Here is a 21,846-nt window from a genome sequence, read left to right as displayed (position 1 = left end):
ACTGTCTGATAGCTCTTCAGTTGCCCCTTCCAGAAAAAAATGGGAGCCCCCAGTCTAGGTGTAGTGGACAGGTGTCCCATGAAGACCCTTCCAATTAGCTGTAATCACTCCACCCTGCAGGCAAGCTCAACAGCGACCAATGGACTGCAGAGACAGACCTCTCCCTCAGCCATGCAGGTGGCTCGCCTAGGGGAGGGCTGAAGCACAAGGTGGCAGGGCACAGTTTGTCCTGTGAGTGCCCATGCCATGTCTGCTCTGTGCATACAGAGGCCTTCAGAATCCAGGGCTGTCAGGCTGGAAGCTTTTGCCAGAGGGGGAAGCTCGATGGAGATGCGGGAGGAGGGTTTTTTCTCCCCTTAAACCATGTGTCTGGGCAGAATTTGTCTGAGGAACATCCAGTAATTCCCCAGATTCTTTTTGGAGCAGGAGGCTTTCACCAGGGCTGTCTGCCTGCTGTCCTCTTCCGACTGCCTTTCCATAGGCTTTAAGGCCAGCAGGGTCCATGAGATCATCTCATCTGACCTCCTGTATGACACAGGCCATTGCATGTCCCCCGGTTACCCCTATATTGAGCCAAACTATTTCAGTTAGACTAAAGCATTCCAGGCCTCAGACTACACTGTGATGTGCCACAGGCATAGAACAGGCGGGACCAAGGTGCCGCCAATGCCTTAGGGTCCTGGAACAGCAGGGAATTCATTAGGTGGGATATACCCAGATGAGCCCACCAGGCAACTCATACCCCATGCTGCAGAAGAAGGGGAAAATGCCCCAAGACCTCTGCCAATCTGACCTGGGTGGAAAATTCTTTCCCATCACCTAATCTGGCAAACAGTGTGACCCTGAATGAGACACACTAGCCAGACATCTATAAAGAGGATTCTCCCAGCCACCTCAGAGTGCTGGGCCACCCTGTCCAGTGCCCCAGTTCTAGCTGCAGCCAATCCCTGATGCTTCAGAGGAAGACCGCCCCACCCTCCCACACCTCAACACATCTGGCCAACTGCATCGAAGGAGAAAATTCCGGCCTCACCCCTGCAGGCGAGTGGCTGAAGCCCTGAAGCATGAGTGTTGATAATACTTATTGTCTCAGTGCAGAGTTGCAAACCTTATGAGCAGGTTGAGGACAAGGCAGGCAATCCTGTCGCCTACCATGGTCCTTTGACCCACACTCAAATGCCTGTTTTGCATTCTTTGCCCCCTGTAATGAATTGAGCTTTGTTCTTTCCTAGCCTTCCCCTTCCTTTCCTTCTTGTTTGCTGAGAAATGTGTGAGGGTGTGTGGGGGATGTTCAACCCTGCGGGGATCCACGAGGGTGGAATCTTTCATCAGTGCTAAATACACTTGAAAAACGGGTCAGTGTTTCCTCTAAGCCGCTTGGGGCACATTCCAGCCCTTCCCTGTTAGCCTAGGGAATGGGTTAATTATAGAGGGGAGAGTTGCTACAGAAGAACTGCCCCTCCCCACCTACATGCCCTTCCTGTAGGGCCAAACCTCAAATGCCAGGATGCTTCGGATCTTGCTGCCCTGTTTTTCTGGATTATTTCTCATGTTTACAGAAGCCTCTGCACTTCCAGGTTCCAGATGCAACTGGAAATCCAAAATCCCACCCCCAGGAAGGGCTGTTGTTATGCTTGTTTATATGTATTGCGGTAACATCAGGAGGCCATGGGCTCATTGTGCTAGGTGCTGTTCACTCATATATTCATGAGGTGGTCTCTGCTCCGATGGCATTACCCATCCCAGCTGACAGCGGATATGGAGCAATGCAGGATCTTTCCGATTTGGGCCCGCTGGCCGTAGGTCACTGAGAAACCAAACAACTCTCCACAAGGGCTGTGAGGGGAGAAGCAGGATCAGGGAGAATGAGAAGGGGAAAGGCTCAAGGAAGTTGGGAAGAAGATTTCCCTGATAGAATCTTAGATTTTTAAGGCCAGAAAAGACAATTATGATGATCTACTCTGACCTTCTGCATAACCCCAGCTAGGGAACCTTCCACTGTGATGCCTGCATCTAGCCCAATAACTTGGAGATGAGCTAGAACATCTGCCTTAGAAAGACACATGCTCTTGATGTAAAGATTTCAAGTGATGGAGAATTCACCACGTCCCTTGGGAAGCTGTTCCAACGGTTAATTACCCTCGCTGATGCAAATATTTTATTTCCAGTTTGAACTTTGCCAACTTCATCTTCCAGCTGTCAGATCTCATTCTGCCTGTGCACGGTAGATTAGAGAGCCTGCTAGTAACAGATAGCTTCTCTCGGTAGGTAATAATTACAGAACACAAACAGATCGCCTCGTAGATCCAGGCCCCATTTGGCCTTAGACCACCAGAGTCCTAGAAATGTTTTCCAGAAGATGAGATCTTGCTAGATTTCCAGCCTAGCTTTGCATACCCAAGGGATTAAGAGACACTTAAATGTGCAGCAACTTATCTGAACCTAGAAAATGGTATGATTCTGTTCAGGGATGGATACACTTTTACTCCTCTTTATTCTCTCCAATACCCCAGGGTTTTGCTTTTTGCAAGGTGCCAATCATTTAGCAAACACCAAACCCCCTCTCTTCCCCCCACAGCAGATGTCTCTCCTAGTTTGTCAGCAGTGGCATGGTTGTCAGAGGTCTACATTATTTATCCGCTCTGTAACATTTACTGGGATTTAGTGTTTAATAACTGTCACTCCAATATATCTTTTCTTAATCCCCTCAGATCTGGTGCTGTAGCAATTTTAAATATTTATCAACGCAGTTTGTGTGTTCACTGTTAAGGCTGCAATTTTCTTGTAATTAAAGATTTACAAGACACTGCTCAAGATTTAGTAAGGATTGGTAAAGATCAAAGCTGTTTAGTATTCGTGCTGGAAGTCACCAGCTTCCTGGAGGTATTATGTAGGACCTCAGAGTTCTCCCTACGCGTGTAACAGCACAGATCCCAGTAGGGCAGACAGCTCTTGTTTATTTTTGCCTTTGCTTTTTCTTAATCTTTTTATGCCCAACTTTGCTCTTTTCGTTGACAGATATTTGGAGTGGGAACTCATGACAGCAGAGCTGAGTGCATACACTGTGCACAGTTCTGCTGATACACCTCACTCACACCTGCCCGACAGCACTTCCTGCCATTGTACCACCCTCCACCCCCAGCCTCTCCTGCTCACAGCTGTGCCACTGAAACGCAGCCCCAACCTTGCTATTCTCGTCCAAGGATTCCCCCACCCCCATCAATGCCCCTTAATCTTGACCTGCAGCACTCCCTTGTAAACCAGTGGGCTAACACACCGGCCCGTGTGCTAAAGAGCACTCTCCAGGAACAGGATTCCTATCCCCTTTCTTCAGGGCCTAAGTTTTATTTCTTCAGAATAAAAATATTTAATGCTAGTTCAGCATTTCAATGGCCTCCTTTCCCCCTGATCCCAGGTCCCTCTGTAGGTGGTTGTCTAATCCCTACAATGGCGGTTTTCAACCTTTGAAATTTTTTAGGAGTCTGCAAATGAAGAAACGGAGGTTAGGGTGACCAGACAGCAAATGTTAAAAATTGGGATGGGGGGGCGGGTAATAGGAGCCTATATAAGAAAAAGACCCAAAAATCGGGACTGTACCTATACAATCGGGACATCTGATCACCCTAATGGAGGTGCAGACCCCTTTGGAAGTCTTAGTCTGAGGATCCCTAGGGGTTACGCTGACCACAGGTTGAAAACCACTATTCTCCAGGATGACATTCCACAGCCTGTCTGCCAGGGAGTCAAGACAAACCTCTCTGATCTCTTCTCCTTCCTTAGCCTGCAAGATTATCCTTTATAAGCCATCTCTCAGAAAATCACATATAAGCTGAGTTCTCTTTCTCCTGCCCTACAGTCTCCTGCAGAAACCTTCCTGGGTTGCTCCCTATAGCTCTCATTCACAACTGAGCTACTTTCTGGCTTTTATGGGGACCACATGATCTCCAAGCCACCCCTGGCCTTAGCATCAGCTGGTTGGCAACTGATTAGTCACAGGTGGGGCTGGACTCAACTCCCCTTAAAGGGCCAGCCACCCTGTGACAGTCCTGCTCTCCCAAGGGTGCAGGATGTCATGGTGGTAGAAACATGGCACTTTGCCCTGCTTAGCAGAAGTGCAATCCCAATAGCAGGTGAGCTTCATTTCCTGGAGAGACGAGTGCTCTACACCTTTGGAAACCAAGCAGGGCATGAAGAATGCTTGTACAATTGTAGATGTCCGGCGTGTTACAGGCATGCTAGGGGATTGCAAGGCTGGAGCAGTCAGCCTAATACATATCCTTTTCAAAGGATAACACAGAGGGCTGGGCAGAGGGGTTTTTGTGGTAGTGACCGCTTATACAGCAAGAACAGTGCCTTAATTAAATGGTTGTCCCTTTCAGATAAAGCTCATCTGCATATCAGATTGACCTTGGTCCTTGTCCCCATTAGCACTGAACCAGGTCTCTGGAAAGGCCAGGATGCCAGGCTGGGAGAGCCTTGAGGTCAGATTGTTCTACCCAAATAGCTCTTATCACTCCCTTGACAGAGCCAAAGCCAATCAATTCTGAGGTGCTTTCAAGAAACAGCCCTCTTTGCTTTGCCTCGGCCTTCCTCTGATTTCTGTATTCTGTGTCAGTTTCCATTGCTTCAGTGCTACGCGCACAATAGTTATTGTGTATTAATATTCAATTCTCATCAGCACAAATGCAGCCCTTCCTTTCTTTCCTTTTTCTTTTGCTGCATGCAAATCTGAAACCGATTTTTCTCCTAATTAAGATTGAACGTGGTTCCAGAATGATATGGCAGCAGTGAGATTATAAAAAGGTCCCAGGTGTTTCCTGTGACTGGCTAAAAGCTGTGAGCGGACTCAGAGGTGGATCCGAAACGCAACACGTTTGCCTGCAAGATGTTTCTGAAACATAACCAGAGCTTGTTCCTTTCTCCTGGTCATCCTTCAGCAAATGAGAAATTTTGCTGCATGTCAGGCTATGAATCCATAGAGAGGCAAGCACAAACAACCCCCTACCAGCAAGGAGAAGCTTTGAACTTGTGACCCTCAAAGATCTTGAGGGAGCCTTTAGTAGGATGAAGGTGTTAAATGCTGTGTCCTGGCCGAAGTCTAGGATGAGAAACAATATTGGCTTCTTTGGGTCATATTTTACACTTTCTCTTGGAAGATCTCAAAGCACCTTAACAGCATTAGTGAATATAGTATTCCTGAGACGTAGCTGGAGCACAAAGAGGTGAAGTAACTGGCCCAAAGAACTCTCTAGCAGAGCAACAAATAGAACTGAGATCGCCTGATTTTCATCCTGTGCCACAGCTACACTGCTTGTTATCCTCCCTGAGAAGGAAGTCTGCTGGACAATGGACTGTATTTCAGTACAGGTGTACATTGGCATAACTCAGCTGAGTTCAATTATTCTTATTGTTTCTATTTCAGTAGTACCTCATCGTGAACAAAGACCCTATTGTGCGAGGCACTGTTGTGCCCTAAGAATCTCCTAGGAGGCACAGAGAGGGTGCATCGGGGATCTCCTGTGTCTGTTATTTACCTTCTCGTTCACTAAAGGAATGTTATGTGAGGTCTCTAATAAAAGCCTGTGCCATGCTGGTCATCGATATCATTGTGAAACAAACGTACGGCTGTTGTGTAAGGGGTTAAGTATGTACACCGAAAATTCTGTTCTAAAGGTCTGTGTCTAGGGACAGGGCCCCAAGAAAGATGAAAAACAAGTTTTCTTTGCAGCCAGAAATGTGTATCTATCTGTCTGCTTACATGTAAATTAAGTATTATCCAGTTCACAATGGGTCTCCTCTCACCAGTCTGAACTGAATGCTAATGAAGGACAGTGAAAACTTCAGAGAGAGAAAAGTAACCAGAGGAACTAGAGAGCGGGAGCCCAGAGAGTCTATCTTAACATGCACATCAAAGGGTTTTGGGGGGAAAGGAAGACGCCCTGTCATCCTCCACCTAGGAAGTAAACGGACCGTGAATTTGCTTCATGGAAAAAGAGTCTCAACCAGGCTGGAGAGAACTTTGGGTGAGACATACTTTGTTAGACAGGAGGGGAACTTGTTAGTGAAGTTTAGTCTCTAGAAAGTGTGGTTTGATTTTGTCTTACATGTAACCATTGGTTTCCAATATTCTTATTAACTACCACTTGAATGTCTGCTCTTTGATAATAAACTTATTCTTGTCTTCATTATAAATATATTGGATTGCTGTAGGGCTCAGCAAAATATTGATCCCGAGTGCTGTCTGACAAGCTGGTGTGTGCTGGTTCTTTGGGAATAGCAGGCCTGGTTATTCTGTGTCTGTTGAGTAGAACAGGGGCCGGGCATTCAAAAGGGCACTCTGAGGACTTGAGTGTTAGTGTGTGCCTATAGCTAACCTACAGCAAGAGAGCAAGGCCTGTGCGGTCTGGAGGACAGTGCTTGTGTCGCCAGAGGCTGGGGGTTTCAGCGAGCTGGTTGACAGCAGGCACACACAGGACTTCCTCGTGCTAAGGGCAGGTGGTGCAGAGGGTGCCTCACAACCCTGGGGAGTGTGACAGCTGTACCAGAAGAGAAGAAAAAGACAGCCTTTGCCCCTAAAGAGTTTACAATCTAAATATAAGACGAGAGAACAGGCGGACATAGACAGATGGGGCAGCACCAGGAAACAATGCGCCAATGCTGTTGCCAGAGAGGCATGTGTCAGCCAAAGCAATTTAGCCATCTTTAATAGCCTCTCGTTGGGTTGCATTGCAAGACATTCTGGTATCATGGCATGACGGATGTCCAGGAGCTTGTGTGGTTCTTCCTAGACTCATCAGCAGGAATTTCCAGCACGTTAGCCATTCTGCATAACAAGTCCTGGAACGGCCTGTAGTCATTTGAGGTGGATGTAGATGACTCAGGAACTACAGCCTCATTCAGGCTGTGAGCCAGGGCAGGAAGGTCCTCTAGCTGGGATTCTTCATCAGAACCCTGAATTGTCTGCTGTGTTGGAGCAAACTGAGCTGGTTGCAAAGCTCCCTTCTGAGGTGAGGAAGAGGATCTAGCCCAGGCCTAGGAAGCAGACATTTGTCTTCTGGTATGGTGCATCTCCCACTGGGCCCACTAAGGCCAGGGATATCAATAGGCATAAGAGGAGAGTGGCCAAATGCAGGAGGGAGGAATACCAAGGAGAAGTGTCCCTCTTTGAGCTTCTATGCCTAGGGTAGTGAAACTCAGCCCTTGACTCCCTCTTAGGTGTAAATTGGCCTGGATACCTGACCCCAGGGAGCACAAGGATGACACCAGCCTGCTGCCCTCACAGGAGGAGGATGCATAGTCCTTCCTAAGAGGAGCTGTACCAGTTGGTGTGCTGGAAACACCTTCCAAATGTGCTGTGGTTGATAGTGTTCATGTCCTTGTTACCTTCACCACTGCAAATAAGCAGCTGGCATTGGTAGTAAAGTAGACAGCACCGGACATATTGGTACCAGAAGCTTCGGAGCTGAGAGGTTGGTACCAGGCAATTTATGCGGTGCCAGAGGGTCTCGGGGTTGTGCTACTCTTAATCTCTGAGTCTCAAGAGGTTTTGTGGCTCGCAGAGAAAGGACCTGGTGAAGGAGACCTTCTCCTTGTGATCGCGATGCTCTTTCTTCCCCCATCACCCAAGATTTTATCAGATAAAGAGGATGAATCTTTGGCAGCAAGAAGTTCGGCCCACAGGGAGAGGAGCCAGTAGGAAGCACTTTTAGAGGAGATGTGTGCTGAAGTTTCTGCCCCTTAAATGTTGTAATGAGGCTCACTCTGTATTATGGTAACACCCTGCTAAACAGCAAGATCTGATACCTATAGTCCTGTATAATGTCTCTTTAACCTAGACTAACTGTTGTAATGTTTGTTTTGTTTCTGATATTTACATGGCAAGGATTTGTATACTTGTTAAAACTTCCTAAATAAAATAAATAGTTCACAAACAGACAAACAAAAAGAAAAAGAAGAAGATGAGCCAACTTCCTGTCCTAGGCACCCAGAATCTGAGGAGGGATGCATTGATCTCGCCAAAAGAAACCTTGGAAATAAACTCCCTAGCTTTCTGGGTTCTCTCAGAAAAAGATTTAGAGATGGCACATCCCTCTGCGGGGCTGGCTCTAGCTGCTGTCCCAAGCAGCAAAAAAAGATTGCGATTGGCGGCAGCTCTAGCGCCACTTCATTCTACAGTGGCAATTCGGCAGCAGGTCCTTTGCTCTGAGAGTGAGTGACAGCCCCACTGGCAAATTGCTGGACGTGCCGCCCCCCACCTCTTCATTGGCCGCCCCAGACACCTGCTTGCTACGCTGCCTGGAGCTGGCCCTGTCCCTCTGTAATGTGCCCTTCACCCCAGACACAGCAAGTGTCTTGGTGCCAGTCGGTTAGAGGTGTTACAGTCTAGCAAAAAGGGCAATTTTTGAAGTCTGGAGACTGAGCCTGGTACTGGGAGGAACTCACAGGCAAAACAAAGGAGCAAGTTGCCTTGTAAAACTATCAAAAATCACCAACACTGACCCAGATCACCAACTATCTGCAAAGGACCTAGCTAGGTATGCAGTGAAGAACAGGCTGCACAGTGAGAAAAGAACCTGAGACACTGCAAGGTCCAACTCGTAGCCACGGGCACTGAGAAGAAACTGAAGGACCGTTGGGGTCATCCTGCCCTTTATACCTTCAGCCGGAGGCACAAGCACACTCAGGGCACAGATGCAGCCACGATGGATGCTGCTGGCCAAAAAAAGCGCATGGGGACGCATTCACACTGATAGTGGAATTTACACAGACAGGCACTCAAAGAAGAGCCCATTTCATTCTAGCTTTTTTGTGTCGGTCTGAACCCTTCTGGGGGTGTCTGTCCATACCATATTGCCAGCTGGCATGCGGAGCACAGCAGCAGCCCTTGCCAGCCTGTGGTGATTGTACCACTGGGGTGGAACATCGCTTCCTTTCACTGTGATTTCATTTTCCCGGGATTTTGCTGCAGACCATATGCTACCTGGGCTGCTCCAGCACTCCAGCTCTGCTCCGTGCATCCTAAAGGGAAGCAACGCTTGGATCACATAGAGAGGCAGCTCATCAGCACTCAGGGCATGTGCTTGGTGGAGAAATAAACATGGCTCTGAAGAGATGAGCAGCTACAGCTGCTGGGAAAGAACAGGTGACACTTTGGTAACCACCACCTGGATTAGGGCTGAAGGGGCCTCCGTATAGTGCCACAAAGGTTTCGTCGCCTGTCTCAGGGTGGTGAAGATCATTGCTATAAACTGGAAGGGAGAGCTTAACCGCCTCTGCATCAGGACTGCTACACCCTCTCTTCTCTTGTGACACATATTCAAGACCGGCAGGGAAACTTAGCCCTTTGTCCTTCCAAGGTAGCAAAGCTGAACTCCATGCAGCTCACCCCAGGGGAGAGTGTTTTGTGTGTGATCTTAAAAACCCAACCTCCCCTCTGCTCTTTGTAGCTGCTAAGGATCCTGTGGCACTTTTTGTGAGATCAGGAGGTGTGTTCTGGTGCGCTTGGGTGGAAATCTCCCCTTTCGTCTCTGTGTCGGTTTGCCGGCGTAGTGTTGCCTTGCCCCCCACCCCAGAGATGGCCGGGATAAATCTTTCTCATGTATGTGTAAAACCCTTTTAAGATGAAAGTTTCTCTGTAAGCGGAAGCTTTATTCTTACCATACAATGGACTGTTTCAGTTTAATGTCTGTCAGAGCTATATTTGAGGCAGACTAGGTAGAGGTGAGTCTTTCTTGGCCAGGATCTTTCTTGGTGGCGGGTGGAGGGGAATTCAGATTATATTCCTGGCTTTGCAGCTGCATGTCCTAGGGCAAGTCATGTCCCCTCAATGTGCCTCAGTTTCCCCATCTGTAAAGCATGGTTGATCATCCTAGGGGAGTGGTGAGGCTAAGTCCAAGGTTGTAAAGTGCTGCTGACCCCTGTACACAGATGTAAGGGTGGTGATCAGGAGGAACCACTACTTGTCACAGAGAAGAAGGGTGGCTTTGTGGTTAAGGCACTGGCTTGGGACTCAGGAGGCCTGGCTCCAAATCCTGGTTCTGCCACAAGCTCCCTGTGATCTAAGCTTTCTGTGCCCCAGCTCCTGTGGGGATGATAATCCTCCTTTTCTCCCACTCCCTCTGGTCTGTTTTGATTGTAAGCTTGTCAGGGCAGGCGCTGTCTGTCAGTGTGTGTATGTACAGCGCCGTGCACCAGGGGGCCTGTAGGCACTGCTGTCACACCAATAGCAATGCAGCATGACTAGCTACCCTGGGGAAGAGGCCCATCTTTTCCCTGTGCCAGGCTCTTGGCTTTCTGGATGGTTTATGATCCCGCTCAGCCCAGAGGGGGAATTTGTCCATCAGTTCCTCCACTGTTGCATTTGAAAACCCTGTCCGTCCGCAGCGGTATTCAGCGGTGTCTTGCTGACAGCTGAACACGAAGCTCTGCCCTTTGGAGACTGTTAGTCGAAGAGATAGCCCGCAACTGAGCTCAGGTACAAGCTGGAGCTGTCACTGCAGGCTTGCAAAAGGTCACTACCCTTCTCTCCCTTTGGCTCCCTTCCTGGGCCTTTCTCCCTCCTGACTTATGTACCATCCTTTCCCTCCCTGACATCTCAGATGCCTTCTCCAGCTAGGCCAGATGCAGCCCAGTCAGCCTGCTGAAAGCTGAACCATGCTTCTGTCTTCTCAGGGGCAGGGGCAATGGGAAATCACTAGCCAAGGGGGCTAGTGATCTAATTGTGACCATCAAGGCTCTTCCTGGTGAAGATCCAATCAGCACAGAGATGAGCTCTAGTCTATTCTCTGTATCTCCTTGCTCATCAGCTGGTCTTTACACCCAGGTTCCAACTAGCCAGGTCCATAACTCTGCTTTGTTGATCCTGTCCGTGCTGCACACAGTACTGACTGTATCCCCAAAGTCCTGTCCCAGCATGCACTGGGCTCAGCATACAAGGATGGATTCTCTGCTTGTTCCAAAGTCTTGGTCAGTAACCACTCCCACACCATACATGTCCATCCATCTGTCTGTCTAGGTGTGTATAACCTGGATGGGCCGCCTCCAGGATGTTCCAGGGCCTATAGAATGAAAGGCACTAGAACCAACAGGAAGGAAGGGGTCAGCTGGAGAGGAGGTGCCAGATGTCCCCCTAAAATCTTACAGCCACTGGGTCAGGCACTTGCTAAAGCACAGAGGCTTGATCCCGTATGGATTTTACTGTGTTCCTTCCAAGCTGCTCTGATCCACTTTAAACTGGTGATTTGCTGACTGAAAATACCACTTTCCAGCATGGATGACACTCCCTTGATTTATACTTCAGGGGCCCTGGCTTCCTCTGCTAGGGAATGGGCTTTCCTGTCTTGGTCTGACAGAACCGGAGATTGGTGACTGTCAGGGCACTCTCTACAACTCATCTGGTTATTCAGACTTTGCTTGAGGAATGTCTATCTGCTGCTTCTGTGGCCCCTATCACTGTGCCGCCTAAGCATCCCACAAAGATCCTCAGGCTTATCCTCACAACCCCATTCTGCGCGTGGAGAAATGGAGAAATAGAGAGGTGAGGTGAGGTGACTGGCCCAAGGACACAGAGGGAGCCTGTGGCAGAGCTGGGGCTCAAACCCAGATCTTCCACGTTTCAGCCAAGTGTCTTAAATCAAAAAGACCACCAGAGGGCTGGGGAGTCCTCGCTTGTCATTCGCTGGTATTTGTACTGTCCAGTTACAGCCTCTCATTTAGGTCATTCTTAAAAGCCTTTGTTTGCACCCCCACATCCAAATGGTATCCACGCCCCCTGCAAGACGGAGCCTTTCAATAGCTCATCAGAACACACCACAGGCACTCTGTTCTCAATCAAAATGGACTATTCCATTAAAGCAGGTCATTGTGCCCCTCCCACCCACCCACGCCCACACACTCGCTTTAGAACATTCTAAGGTACGGTTTAAATTAAAATTGCAAACGTTCTCGAAAGGTCACCAGGCAGGGCCGGGTTTGCACTGCCATTGTATTTTGTTGCAGTCGTTCCTGCCCAGAAATCATATTAAATGCTACACCACAGCACAGGCAGCATTACTCATCGCCTGATAGAACGTTAGCATTGCGGAAGGGAGCAAGGGCTACAAAAATCATCTCAAAATCCCTGTACCATGCAGGAGCCTGCAAGCGCTCCTATATCGGCAGTGGGGCATGTCACATCCTGGGCTGAGTTCTTTTTACTCTCCTGAGCACAGGAAACCCAGCTCTGAGTCCCCCGGCATACAGAACAGTCCAGTGGGGCGTTTGATGAGTCAACTGACAGTGTTTGCACGGGGCCAAGACCGATGTGATTTGAAATGCGCAAAGTGGTTTAATTGCAAATCAGGACTGTGGAGAGGTTATTCATCCCAAACCCCAGACAGCTTGGAAATTGACCCTGTGCTGCTTTCCCAGCGCTGGTGCCTTTCAATAAGCATGATTTAAAAGTAAATTGCCCACTTGAATACAGTAGAAACCACTTAATTGGGACAAGCTGGGCGAGGCCTATTGTTCCAGTGGAGAGGGGATACAGTTTTAGCTTTGAATTCTGAAAAGACCTAGAAGGAAATAAATGAATTAAAACAATTCCTATCTGATTTCCAACTTCATTTTGTTCTCTGGTAATTGCTGTACTGAAAGGCCAGAGCTCAGAAATGTTTATCTCCTGGCCCGAGCAAGGCACTGAAAGGGGCCAGTGGGGTTCAGGAATTCCTGGGTTCTCATTCCAGTTCTGGCACTAACTGGCTGAGTGACCAACGGCAAGTCACAGAAGCACTGTTCCTCAGTCTCCCGACCTGTGCAATGGAGATAATAATCATGAGGTGGGGGAGGGGGCGGATCAGGTAAGGTTTCTAATGCACTTTGGAGAAGACGAGTTCTATATATGCTCGGATACATAGATCACACACTGCATAGTATGGGAAGGAGGTGAGCAGCCCTCAGTGGTGGAAGAATAGATTAAGGATTATTTAGAAAACTTGGACATGCACAAGTCCATGGGTCCGGATCTAATGCATCCAAGGGTGCTGAATGAGTTGACTGATGTGATTGCAGAGCCATTGGCCATTATCTCTGAAAACTCGTGGCAACTGGGGGACGTCCCAGATGATTGGAAAAAGGCAAATGCAGTGCCCATCTTTAAAAAAGGGAAGAAAGAGAATATGGGGAACTAAAGACTGGTCAGCCTCACCTCAGTCCCTGGAAAAATCATGGAGCAAGTCCTCAAGGAATCCATTTTGAAGCACTTGGAGAAGAGGAAGGTGATCAGGAACAGTCAACATGGATTCACCAAGGGCAAATCATGCCTGACCAACCTGATTGCCTTCTATGATGAGAAAACAGACTCTTTGGATATGGGGAAAGCAGTGGACGTGATATTGCTTGACTTTAGCAAAGCTTTTGATACAGTATCCCACAGTATTCTTTCCAGCAAGTTAAAAAAGTATGGATTGGGTGATTGGACTATAAGGTCGATAGAAAGCTGGCTAGATTGTCGGGCTCAACGGGTAGTGAGCAACAGCTCGATGTCTAGTTGGCAACCAGTATCAAGCGGAGTGCCCCAGGAGTTGATCCTGGGGCTGGTTTTGTTCAACATCTTAATTAATGATCTGGATGATGGGATGGATTACACCGTCAGCAAGTTAATGGATGACACTAAATTGCAGGGAGAGGTAGATACGCTGGAAGGTCAGGATAGGGCCCAGAGTGACCTAGACAAATTGGAGGATTGGGCCAAAATAAATCTGATGAGGTTCAACAAGGACAAGTACAGAGTCCTGCACTTAGGACAGAAGAATCTCATGCACTGCTACAGGCTGGGGACCGACAGGCTGAGCGCTGGCAGTTCTGCAAAAAGGACCTGGGGATTACAGTGGATGAGAAGCTGGATGGGAGTAAACAATGTGCCCTTGTTGCCAAGAAGGCTAACGGCATATTGGGCTGCATTAGTAGGAGCATTGCCAGCAGATCGGGGGAAGTGATTATTCCCCTCTATTCAGCACTGGTGAGACCACACCTGGAGTATTGTGTCCAGTTTTGGGCCGCCCACTACAGAAAGGGTGTGGACAAATTGGAGAGAGTCCAGCAGAGGGTAGTGATTAGGGAGCTGAGGCATATGATTTATGAGAAGAGGCTGAGGAAACTGGGATTATTTAGTCTGCAGAAGAGAAGAGGGGGGATTTGATAGCAGCCTTCAACTACCTGAAGGGGGGTTCCAAAGAAGATGGAGCTCGGCTGTTCTCAGTGGTGGCAGATAACAGAACAAGGAGCAATGGTCTCAAGTTGCAGTGGGGAAGTCTAGGTTGGATATTAGGAAACACTATTTCACTAGGAGGGTGGTGAACACTGGAATGAGTTACCTAGAGAGGTGGTGAAATCTCCTTCCTTAGAGGTTTTTACGGCATGGCTTGACAAAGCCCTGTCTGGGATGATTTCAGGGGCGGCTCTAGGCATTTTGCCCCCCCCCAAGCACGGCAGGCAGGCTGCCTTCAGCGGCTTGCCTGCGGAGGGTCCGCTGGTCCCGCCTGCGGGAGGTCTGCCAAAGCCGCAGGACAAGTGGACCCTCCGCAGGCAAGCCGCAGAAGGCAGCCTGCCTGCCACCCTCGCAGCGCCGGCAGAGTGCCACCCGCAGCTTGCTGCCTCAAGCATGCGCTTGGCATGCTGGGGCCTGGAGCCGCCCCTGGATGATTTAGTTGGGATTGGTCTGCTTTGATCAGGGGGTTGGACTAGATGACCTCCTGAGGTCTCTTCCAACCCTAATCGTCTATGATTCTATAAAGCTGTCTAGGATTTTGTAACATACCTGCTTCATAATAACATTATCAAGCACATGAGAAACACTGCCAATGTTTCACAAGGACGTCTGCAGTTTGAATGTGTACTTTAGAGTGTTCTAAAGAGAGGAAGGGGTGCCTGCTTTAATTCTAATTTAATCAGACTAATTATGACTGTTAAATATATACCTGCCATGAGTTGTTCTGAGATCTTGAATGTCTCCCTGTAAGGAGCCCAGATACCATGTTGATAAGCCAAATAAAGGGTTGTAATAATGAATGAATCTATGTGACAGACACAGAGTGCATTAAAGTGATAGAATGAATGCCAGCTAATGGTGTTAAAGAACATGGCCTGCTCATCGGTGCCCCATTTCCCCCCATCCAGAGCCATGGGGACAAGAGCAGAGAAAAGGTCCTGGCTTCTAAAGAGTGTCATTGACAGCAAGTTCTTCATCCCCAAAGCTATTATTGTTATTTGTATTAAAGCTGAGCCTTGATGCCCCAGCTGAGCTCTGGGCCATGCAGACACACTGTACAGCTCATTGAGGTCAGCCCCGGGCAGGGAGTGTAGAGTTGATCTTGACGAGCTATACTGAATACAAATGGCCTTGGCTGTGTCTCCCCCTGGATTGTACATGGTGATAGCTATAGATGGGGCAGCAGCAGTGTGGCTTGGCCAGGAAGAGTGTGCACCCACCGTTTTCAGGAGTGTTTGCATTAGCCAGGCCATTGCCCATGCTGCCACGGCTGCACCACTATTTATACCCGCACTATATCTCATCCAGATGGGGCATGCCATCCCCTCGCTCGCAGTGTAGAAGTTGCCTTAGCATGCAGGACCCCCGACGTTTCAGCAGCACTCAATCCACTTACCTAAAACCCCAGCCAGTGCCATTGGTGGATGCAGAACGTTTGGATGGGTAATTCACTTCCTTGGCCATGCTTTGCCATGCTGCGTCCAGTCAGTTCATCTCACAGGCCGCCTTCTCCTCTGCTGCCCACTCCATCCACCCCCATGGACTCACATGGCAACATCTGAGATGCTCTTTAGCTGGCACTGAGATAACAAGATTCCCTCATAGTATAGAGAAGACAGGACTCAGCTGTGAATGAAAAGGAGATTCTTTAGCGAGGCTGCTGGTTCTCTCTGGCCCTTTAGTGTCATTGCACAGGGTCTCTCTATGACCTGGCTTCCATTAGGCTCTCATGGAATGAACTGCTGGACCTTTCATCCACAAGGGCTTCTTTGCAAAGGAGTCGCTCCTCTGCAAAGTGATAAATGTAAGAGCCCAGCCTTTCAGCCCGCTCACAGTGACAGAGGGCTGCTGCAGGCACCTTAAGATGCATCCGTGCTCTTAGCTCTTTCAGCCTATGAAACCCGAAGCAATCCACCTGCAGAGTGAAGCATCTGCCTGCAGCCTACTCTAGTTAAACCCCAGGGTGCCACCATGTCTTGGGGCTCAGCAGGCAGCCAGCTTCCCATCTGATCTAACGTACCTAGGAAACACTTCTCTAGTGAATTCTATTACACAGCACTCAGGGATGTTTTTGGATCACCGGGGATTTTTTTGAATCCTCCAACCCCTTAAGCCTGAACTGCAAAAGCTGAACACACCGATGTACCTTAGTCACGTCTTCAGTCACAGCAAGTATTCTAGCGTGTCTTATTCCAGACAGCAGCATGCTCCGCTCTGCCACACCTCTCCTCACTTCATTTGTTATCATGATTTATGAGTTGTGTTACGGTTGCACAAAAATCCCCCAGCTGAGATCCGGGCCCCATGGTGCTAGTTGCTGTGCATATGCTTAGCAAGACACAGTCTCTGCCCTGAAGAGCTTTCAATCTAAACAGACCAGACAGACGAAGGGTGGGCGGAAAGGACGGCCTCTTAGCCTCATTTTACAGATGAGGAACTGAGACCTGGGCCTGGTCTACACTACGCGTTTATACCGAACGTAGCGGCGTTAAACCGATTTTACTCTGCACCTGTCCACACAACAAAGCCCTTTGTATCGATATAAAGGGCTCTTAAAACCGATTTCTGTACTCTTCCCCGACGAGAGGAGTAGCGCTGAAATCGGTATTGGCATGTCAGATTAGGGTTAGTGTGGCCGCAGTTCGACAGTATTGGCCCCCGGGAGCTATCCCACAGTCCACCATTGTGACCGCTCTGGAAAGCAATCTGAACTCGGATGAACTGGCCAGGTAGACAGGAAAAGCCCCGCGAACTTTTGAATTTCATTTCCTGTTTGGCTAGCGTGGAGAGCTCACCAGCACAGGTGACCATGCAGAGCTCATCAGCACAGGTAACAATGCAGTCTCCTGAGATTCGAAAAAGAGCTCCAGCATGGACTGCATGGGAGGTACTGGATCTGATCGCTGTATGGGGAGAGGATTCCGTGCTAACAGAACTCCGTTCCAAAAGACGAAATGAAAAAACTTTTGAAAAAATTTCCAAGGCCATGATGCAGAAAGGCCACACCAGGGACTCAGTACAGTGCTGTGTGAAAGTTAAGGAGCTCAGACAAGCCTACCAGAAAATCAAACAAGCAAACGGAAAGTCTGAGGCAGGGCCAAAAACATACCACTTCTATGCTGAGCTGCATGCAATTCTAGGGGGGTCCGCCACCACTACCCCACCCCTGTCCGTGGATTCCGAGGTGGGGGTGGTAATCGCAGGAGCTCAGACAAGCCTACCAGAAAATCAAACAAGCAAACGGAAAGTCTGAGGCAGGGCCAAAAACATGCCACTTCTATGCTGAGCTGCATGCAATTCTAGGGGGGTCCGCCACCACTACCCCACCCCTGTCCGTGGATTCCGAGGTGGGGGTGGTAATCGCAGCCATGGCTGAGGATTATGCGGATGGGGAAGATGAGGAGGAAGAGGACGAGCTTGTAGAGAGCACACAGCACTCCGTTCTCACCAACAGCCAGGAGCTTTTTCTCACCCTGACGGAATTACCCTCCAAGCCCTCCCAAGCAACTATCCCAGACAATGAAGCCATGGAAGGGACCTCTGATGAGTGTACTTTGTAAATATAAAACATGGTTTAAAAGCAAGCATTTTTTAATGATTAATTTGCCCTGAGGACTTGGGATGCATTTGCAGCCAGTGCAGTTACTGGAAAAGTCTGTTAACATGTCTGGGGATGGAGCGGAAATTCTCCAGGGACATCTCCATGAAGCTCTCCTGGAGGTACTCCAAAAGCCTTTGCAGAAGGTTTCTGGGCAGCGCTGCTTTATTCCGTCCTCCATGGTAGGACACTTGACCACGCCATGCATGTAACAGGTAATCTGGTATCATTGCATGACAAAGCCTAGCTGCGTATGGTTCTGGTGATTGCTGGCATTCAATCAACATCCATTCTTTATCTCGCTGTGTTATCCTCAGGAGAGTGATATCATTCATGGTAACCTGGTTGAAATTCAGGAATTTAATTAAGGGGACAGAGATGGCCATTCCTACTGGGCTGTTTGCCTGTGGCTTTAAAGAAATCCTTCCTTGCAGGTAGCCAAGCGGGGTGGCGGGGGGGAGCGATTGGCACTGAGCTTTTCCATGTTTGGCTAGCAGGGATCTTTCCTGCTACCACCCACGCGGTTGGGGGGGGGAAGGTGGGTGTTTAGCAGTGATCTTCCATGATACCAGCCACGGGGTGGTTTCTGCTGCTGCACGTTAACACGAAAGAAGCAGCACTCAACGGGCTTTGCTTGCTATTTGGGAAAGGAGGGCACTGGATAGGTGAAGGCTGCAGAAGACGAAAGACAATGGCTTACCATGGCCGCATGCTAGACGAATTCTGCTGCCTGGACCTGCGTCTGTGATCTGTAACACCAAAGCCGCAGGCACTCAATATTATGATGAAAAATGCAACCTTGTAGTGAAAACACATGTGCTATGTAAGGTGAATAGTGGTGTTCACCGTGAAAGAGTATGACCATTTGTCATGGTATAATTCCCCACTCTGAACCTTAGCGTCCAAAAGATGGGGTACCAGCATGAATTCCTCTAAGCTCAATTACCAGTTTAATACTTGTAGCGCTGCCACCAACCAGGAATTCCAGTGCCTGGTACATTCTGGTCCCCCCAAAACCTTGCCCGGGGACCCCCAAGACCCAGAACCTCTGGATCTTAACACAAGGAAAGTAAACCCTTTCCCTCACCGTTGCCTCTCCCAGGCTTCCCCTCCCTTGGTTACCCTGGAAGATCACTGTGATTCAAACTCCTTGAATCTTGAAACAGAGAGGAAAATCCACCTTCCCCCCTCCTTCTCTCTCCCCCTCCCAGACTCTCCCTGATAGAGAAAGTAATCCCAACACAGAGAGAAAATTAACCTTTCTCTCCCCCTTCCCTCCTTTCTCCCCACCAATTCCCTGGTGGATCCAGACCCAGTCCCATGGGGTCTCACCAGAATAAAAAAACAATCAGGTTCTTAAACAAGAAAAGCTTTTAATTAAAGAGGGAAAAACAGTAAAAATTATCTTTGTAAATTTAAGATGGCATATGTTACAGGGTCTTTCAGCTATAGACACTGGGAATACCCTCCCAGCCTAAGTATACAAGTACAAATTAAAATCCTTTCAGCAAAATACAAATTTGAACTCCTTCCAGCCAAATACACATTTGAACTCCTCTCAGCCAAATACACATTTGCAAATAAAGAAAACAAACATAAGCCTAACTCGCCTTATCACCTAGTACTTACTATTTTGAATCTATAAGAACCTGTATAAGGGAGATTGGAGAGAAACCTGGTTGCACGTCTGGTCACTCTCAGAACCCAGAGAGAACAACAACCAAAATCTAACAGCACACACAAAAACTTCCTTCCCTCAAGATTTGAAACTATCCTGTCCCTTGATTGGTCCTCTGGTCAGGTGACAGCCAGGCTCACTGAACTCGTTAACCCTTTACAGGCAAAAGAGATATGAAGTACTTCTGTTCTATTAACCTTTAACTATCTGTTTATGACACCATTGTTCTCTAAAATGTATCTTTTTAAATACTTCTCTCCCTTTTTTCCCTTCCCTCATGCAGCTGCAAATTTTTCAAGCCTCCCTACTCCATCCCGAAGGCTATCTCAGATAAGGCGACGTAAAAAAAAACACGAGAAGAAATGTTTTCGGAAATCATGGAAGTGACCCGCAATGAAAGAGCTCATCTGAATGAATGGAAGGACGTGGTAGCAAGGTACAGGAAAGATGCCAGTGACCATGAGGACAGGAAGGACCAACGTGAGGATAGGAGGGACCAACGTGAGGAGAGATGCTCGAGCTGAGAGGTGACAGCAGGAAGATCAGCGGGATGCAACTCTGGGACTGCTGCGTGATCAAACTGACATGGTCCGGCATATGGTGGAGCTTCAGGAATGGCAGCAGGATCACAGAGTGCCACTGCAGCCCCTGTATTACCACCTTAGCCTCCTCACCCGCCAGACGAGTAAGAACTCATGGGGGTAGGCTCCGTGCACCTGCCCACTCTACCCCAATGGATAGCCCAACCAGAAAGCTCTCATTATTATGAATTTTTTTTAGTGGCCTTTTCCTTCCCTACTATTCTCCTCCCAAACCCCACCTGGGCTACCTTGTCAGTTCTCTCCCTCTTTTTATAATTAAGTAATAAAGAATACATGATTTTTAAATGAGAGTGACTTTATTTCCTTAGAAAGCAAGCTGTGATCGAAGGAGGGTGGGTGGGTGTCAATCGGGGGAGGGGGGGGGGACGTTTCATCAAGGAGAAATAAACACAACAATCACACTGTACCCTGGCCAGGTTTTCAAAGCTTCTCTAATGTGCACCACTTCCTGGTGTGCTCTTCTAATCACCCTGGTGTCTGGCTGTGCGTAATCAGCGGCCAGGTGATTTGCCTCAGCCTCCCACCCCGCCATAAAGGTCTCCCCCTTACTCTCAAAGAGATTGTGGAGCACACAGCAAGCAGCAATAACAATGGGGACATTGGTTTGGCTGAGGTCTGAGTGAGTCAGTAATGTGCGCCAGTGCACCTTTAAACGGCTAAATGCACATTCTACCACCATTCTGCATTTGCTCAGCCTGTAGTTGAACAACTCCTGACTACTGTCCAGGCTGCCTGTGTATGGCTTCATGAGCCATGGCATCAAGGGGTAGGCTGGGTCCCCCAGGATAATGACAGGCATTTCAACATCCCCAACTGTTATTTTCTGGTTTGGGAAGTAATTCCCTTGCTGCAGCCGTTTAAACAGAGTAGTGTTCCTGAAGACGCGAGCGTCATGAACCCTTCCCGGCCATCCCACGTGGAAGTTGGTGAAACGTCCCTTGTGATCCACCAATGCTTGCAGCACCATTGAAAAGTACCCCTTGCGGTTTACGTACTGGGTGCCCTGGTGCTCTGGTGCCAAGATAGGGATATGGGTTCCATCTATCGGCCCCCCCCCCCCCCACTGTTAGGGAATCCCATTGCAGCAAAGCCATTCACTATGACCTGCACATTTCCCAGAGTCACAACCTTTCGTAGCAGCAGTTTAGTGATTGCTTTGGCTAATTGCATTACAGCAGCCCCCACAGTAGATTTTCCCACTCCAAATTGATTCCCGACTGACCGGTAGCTGTCTGGGATTGCAAGCTTCCAGAGGGCTATTGCCACTTGCTTCTCAGCTGTGAGGGCTGCTCTCCTCTTTGTATTCTGGCACTTCAGGGCAGGGGAAAGCAAGCTACAAAGTTCCATGAAAGTGCCCTTACGCATGCGAAAGTTTCGCAGCCACTGGGAATCGTCCCACACCTGCAGCACTATGCGATCCCAGCAGTCTGTGCTTGTTTCCCAGGCCCAAAATCGGCGTTCAATGGCTAGAACCTGCCCCATTACCAGCAGGATCTCCAAAGCGCAGAGGCCCGCAGTTTGACAGAATTCTGTGTCCACGTCCTCATCACTCTCGTCACCACGTTGCCGTAGCTGCCGGCTCCTCGCCTGGCTTTGCAGGTCCCGGTTCAGCATTGACTGCACGAGAATGCGCGCGGTCTTTAAAACGTCCATGATTGCTGTCTTGAGCTCAGCAGGGTCCAGGCTTGCCATGGAATGGCATCTGCACAGTTCACCCAGGGAA

At 48.8% G+C, this 21,846-nt stretch overlaps 1 protein-coding gene across 4 annotated transcripts in view; it reads left to right on the top strand.

Annotated features, from left to right (window-relative positions):
* MDM4 (MDM4 regulator of p53) overlaps positions 1-20,189 on the top strand; it is a 75,569-nt gene extending 55,380 nt beyond the window's left edge. For 2 of the 4 annotated variants that reach the window (XM_050957179.1, XM_050957175.1), the window contains one exon: positions 19,805-20,189. In XM_050957179.1, coding sequence (XP_050813136.1) covers positions 19,805-19,855 — 51 coding nt within the window. In that variant the 3' untranslated portion in view covers positions 19,856-20,189. Of the gene's footprint in view, positions 1-5,422; positions 5,504-19,804 lie in introns of those variants that run through there. The other 2 variants (XM_050957178.1, XM_050957177.1) reach the window with 2 other exon arrangements.
* Positions 20,190-21,846: the final 1,657 nt, after the last annotated feature.

This window comes from Gopherus flavomarginatus, chromosome 5 (assembly GCF_025201925.1).
Source record: "Gopherus flavomarginatus isolate rGopFla2 chromosome 5, rGopFla2.mat.asm, whole genome shotgun sequence".
In the NCBI taxonomy this organism is placed as follows: domain Eukaryota; kingdom Metazoa; phylum Chordata; order Testudines; family Testudinidae; genus Gopherus; species Gopherus flavomarginatus.
This window is presented reverse-complemented; position numbering and strand designations above follow the sequence as displayed.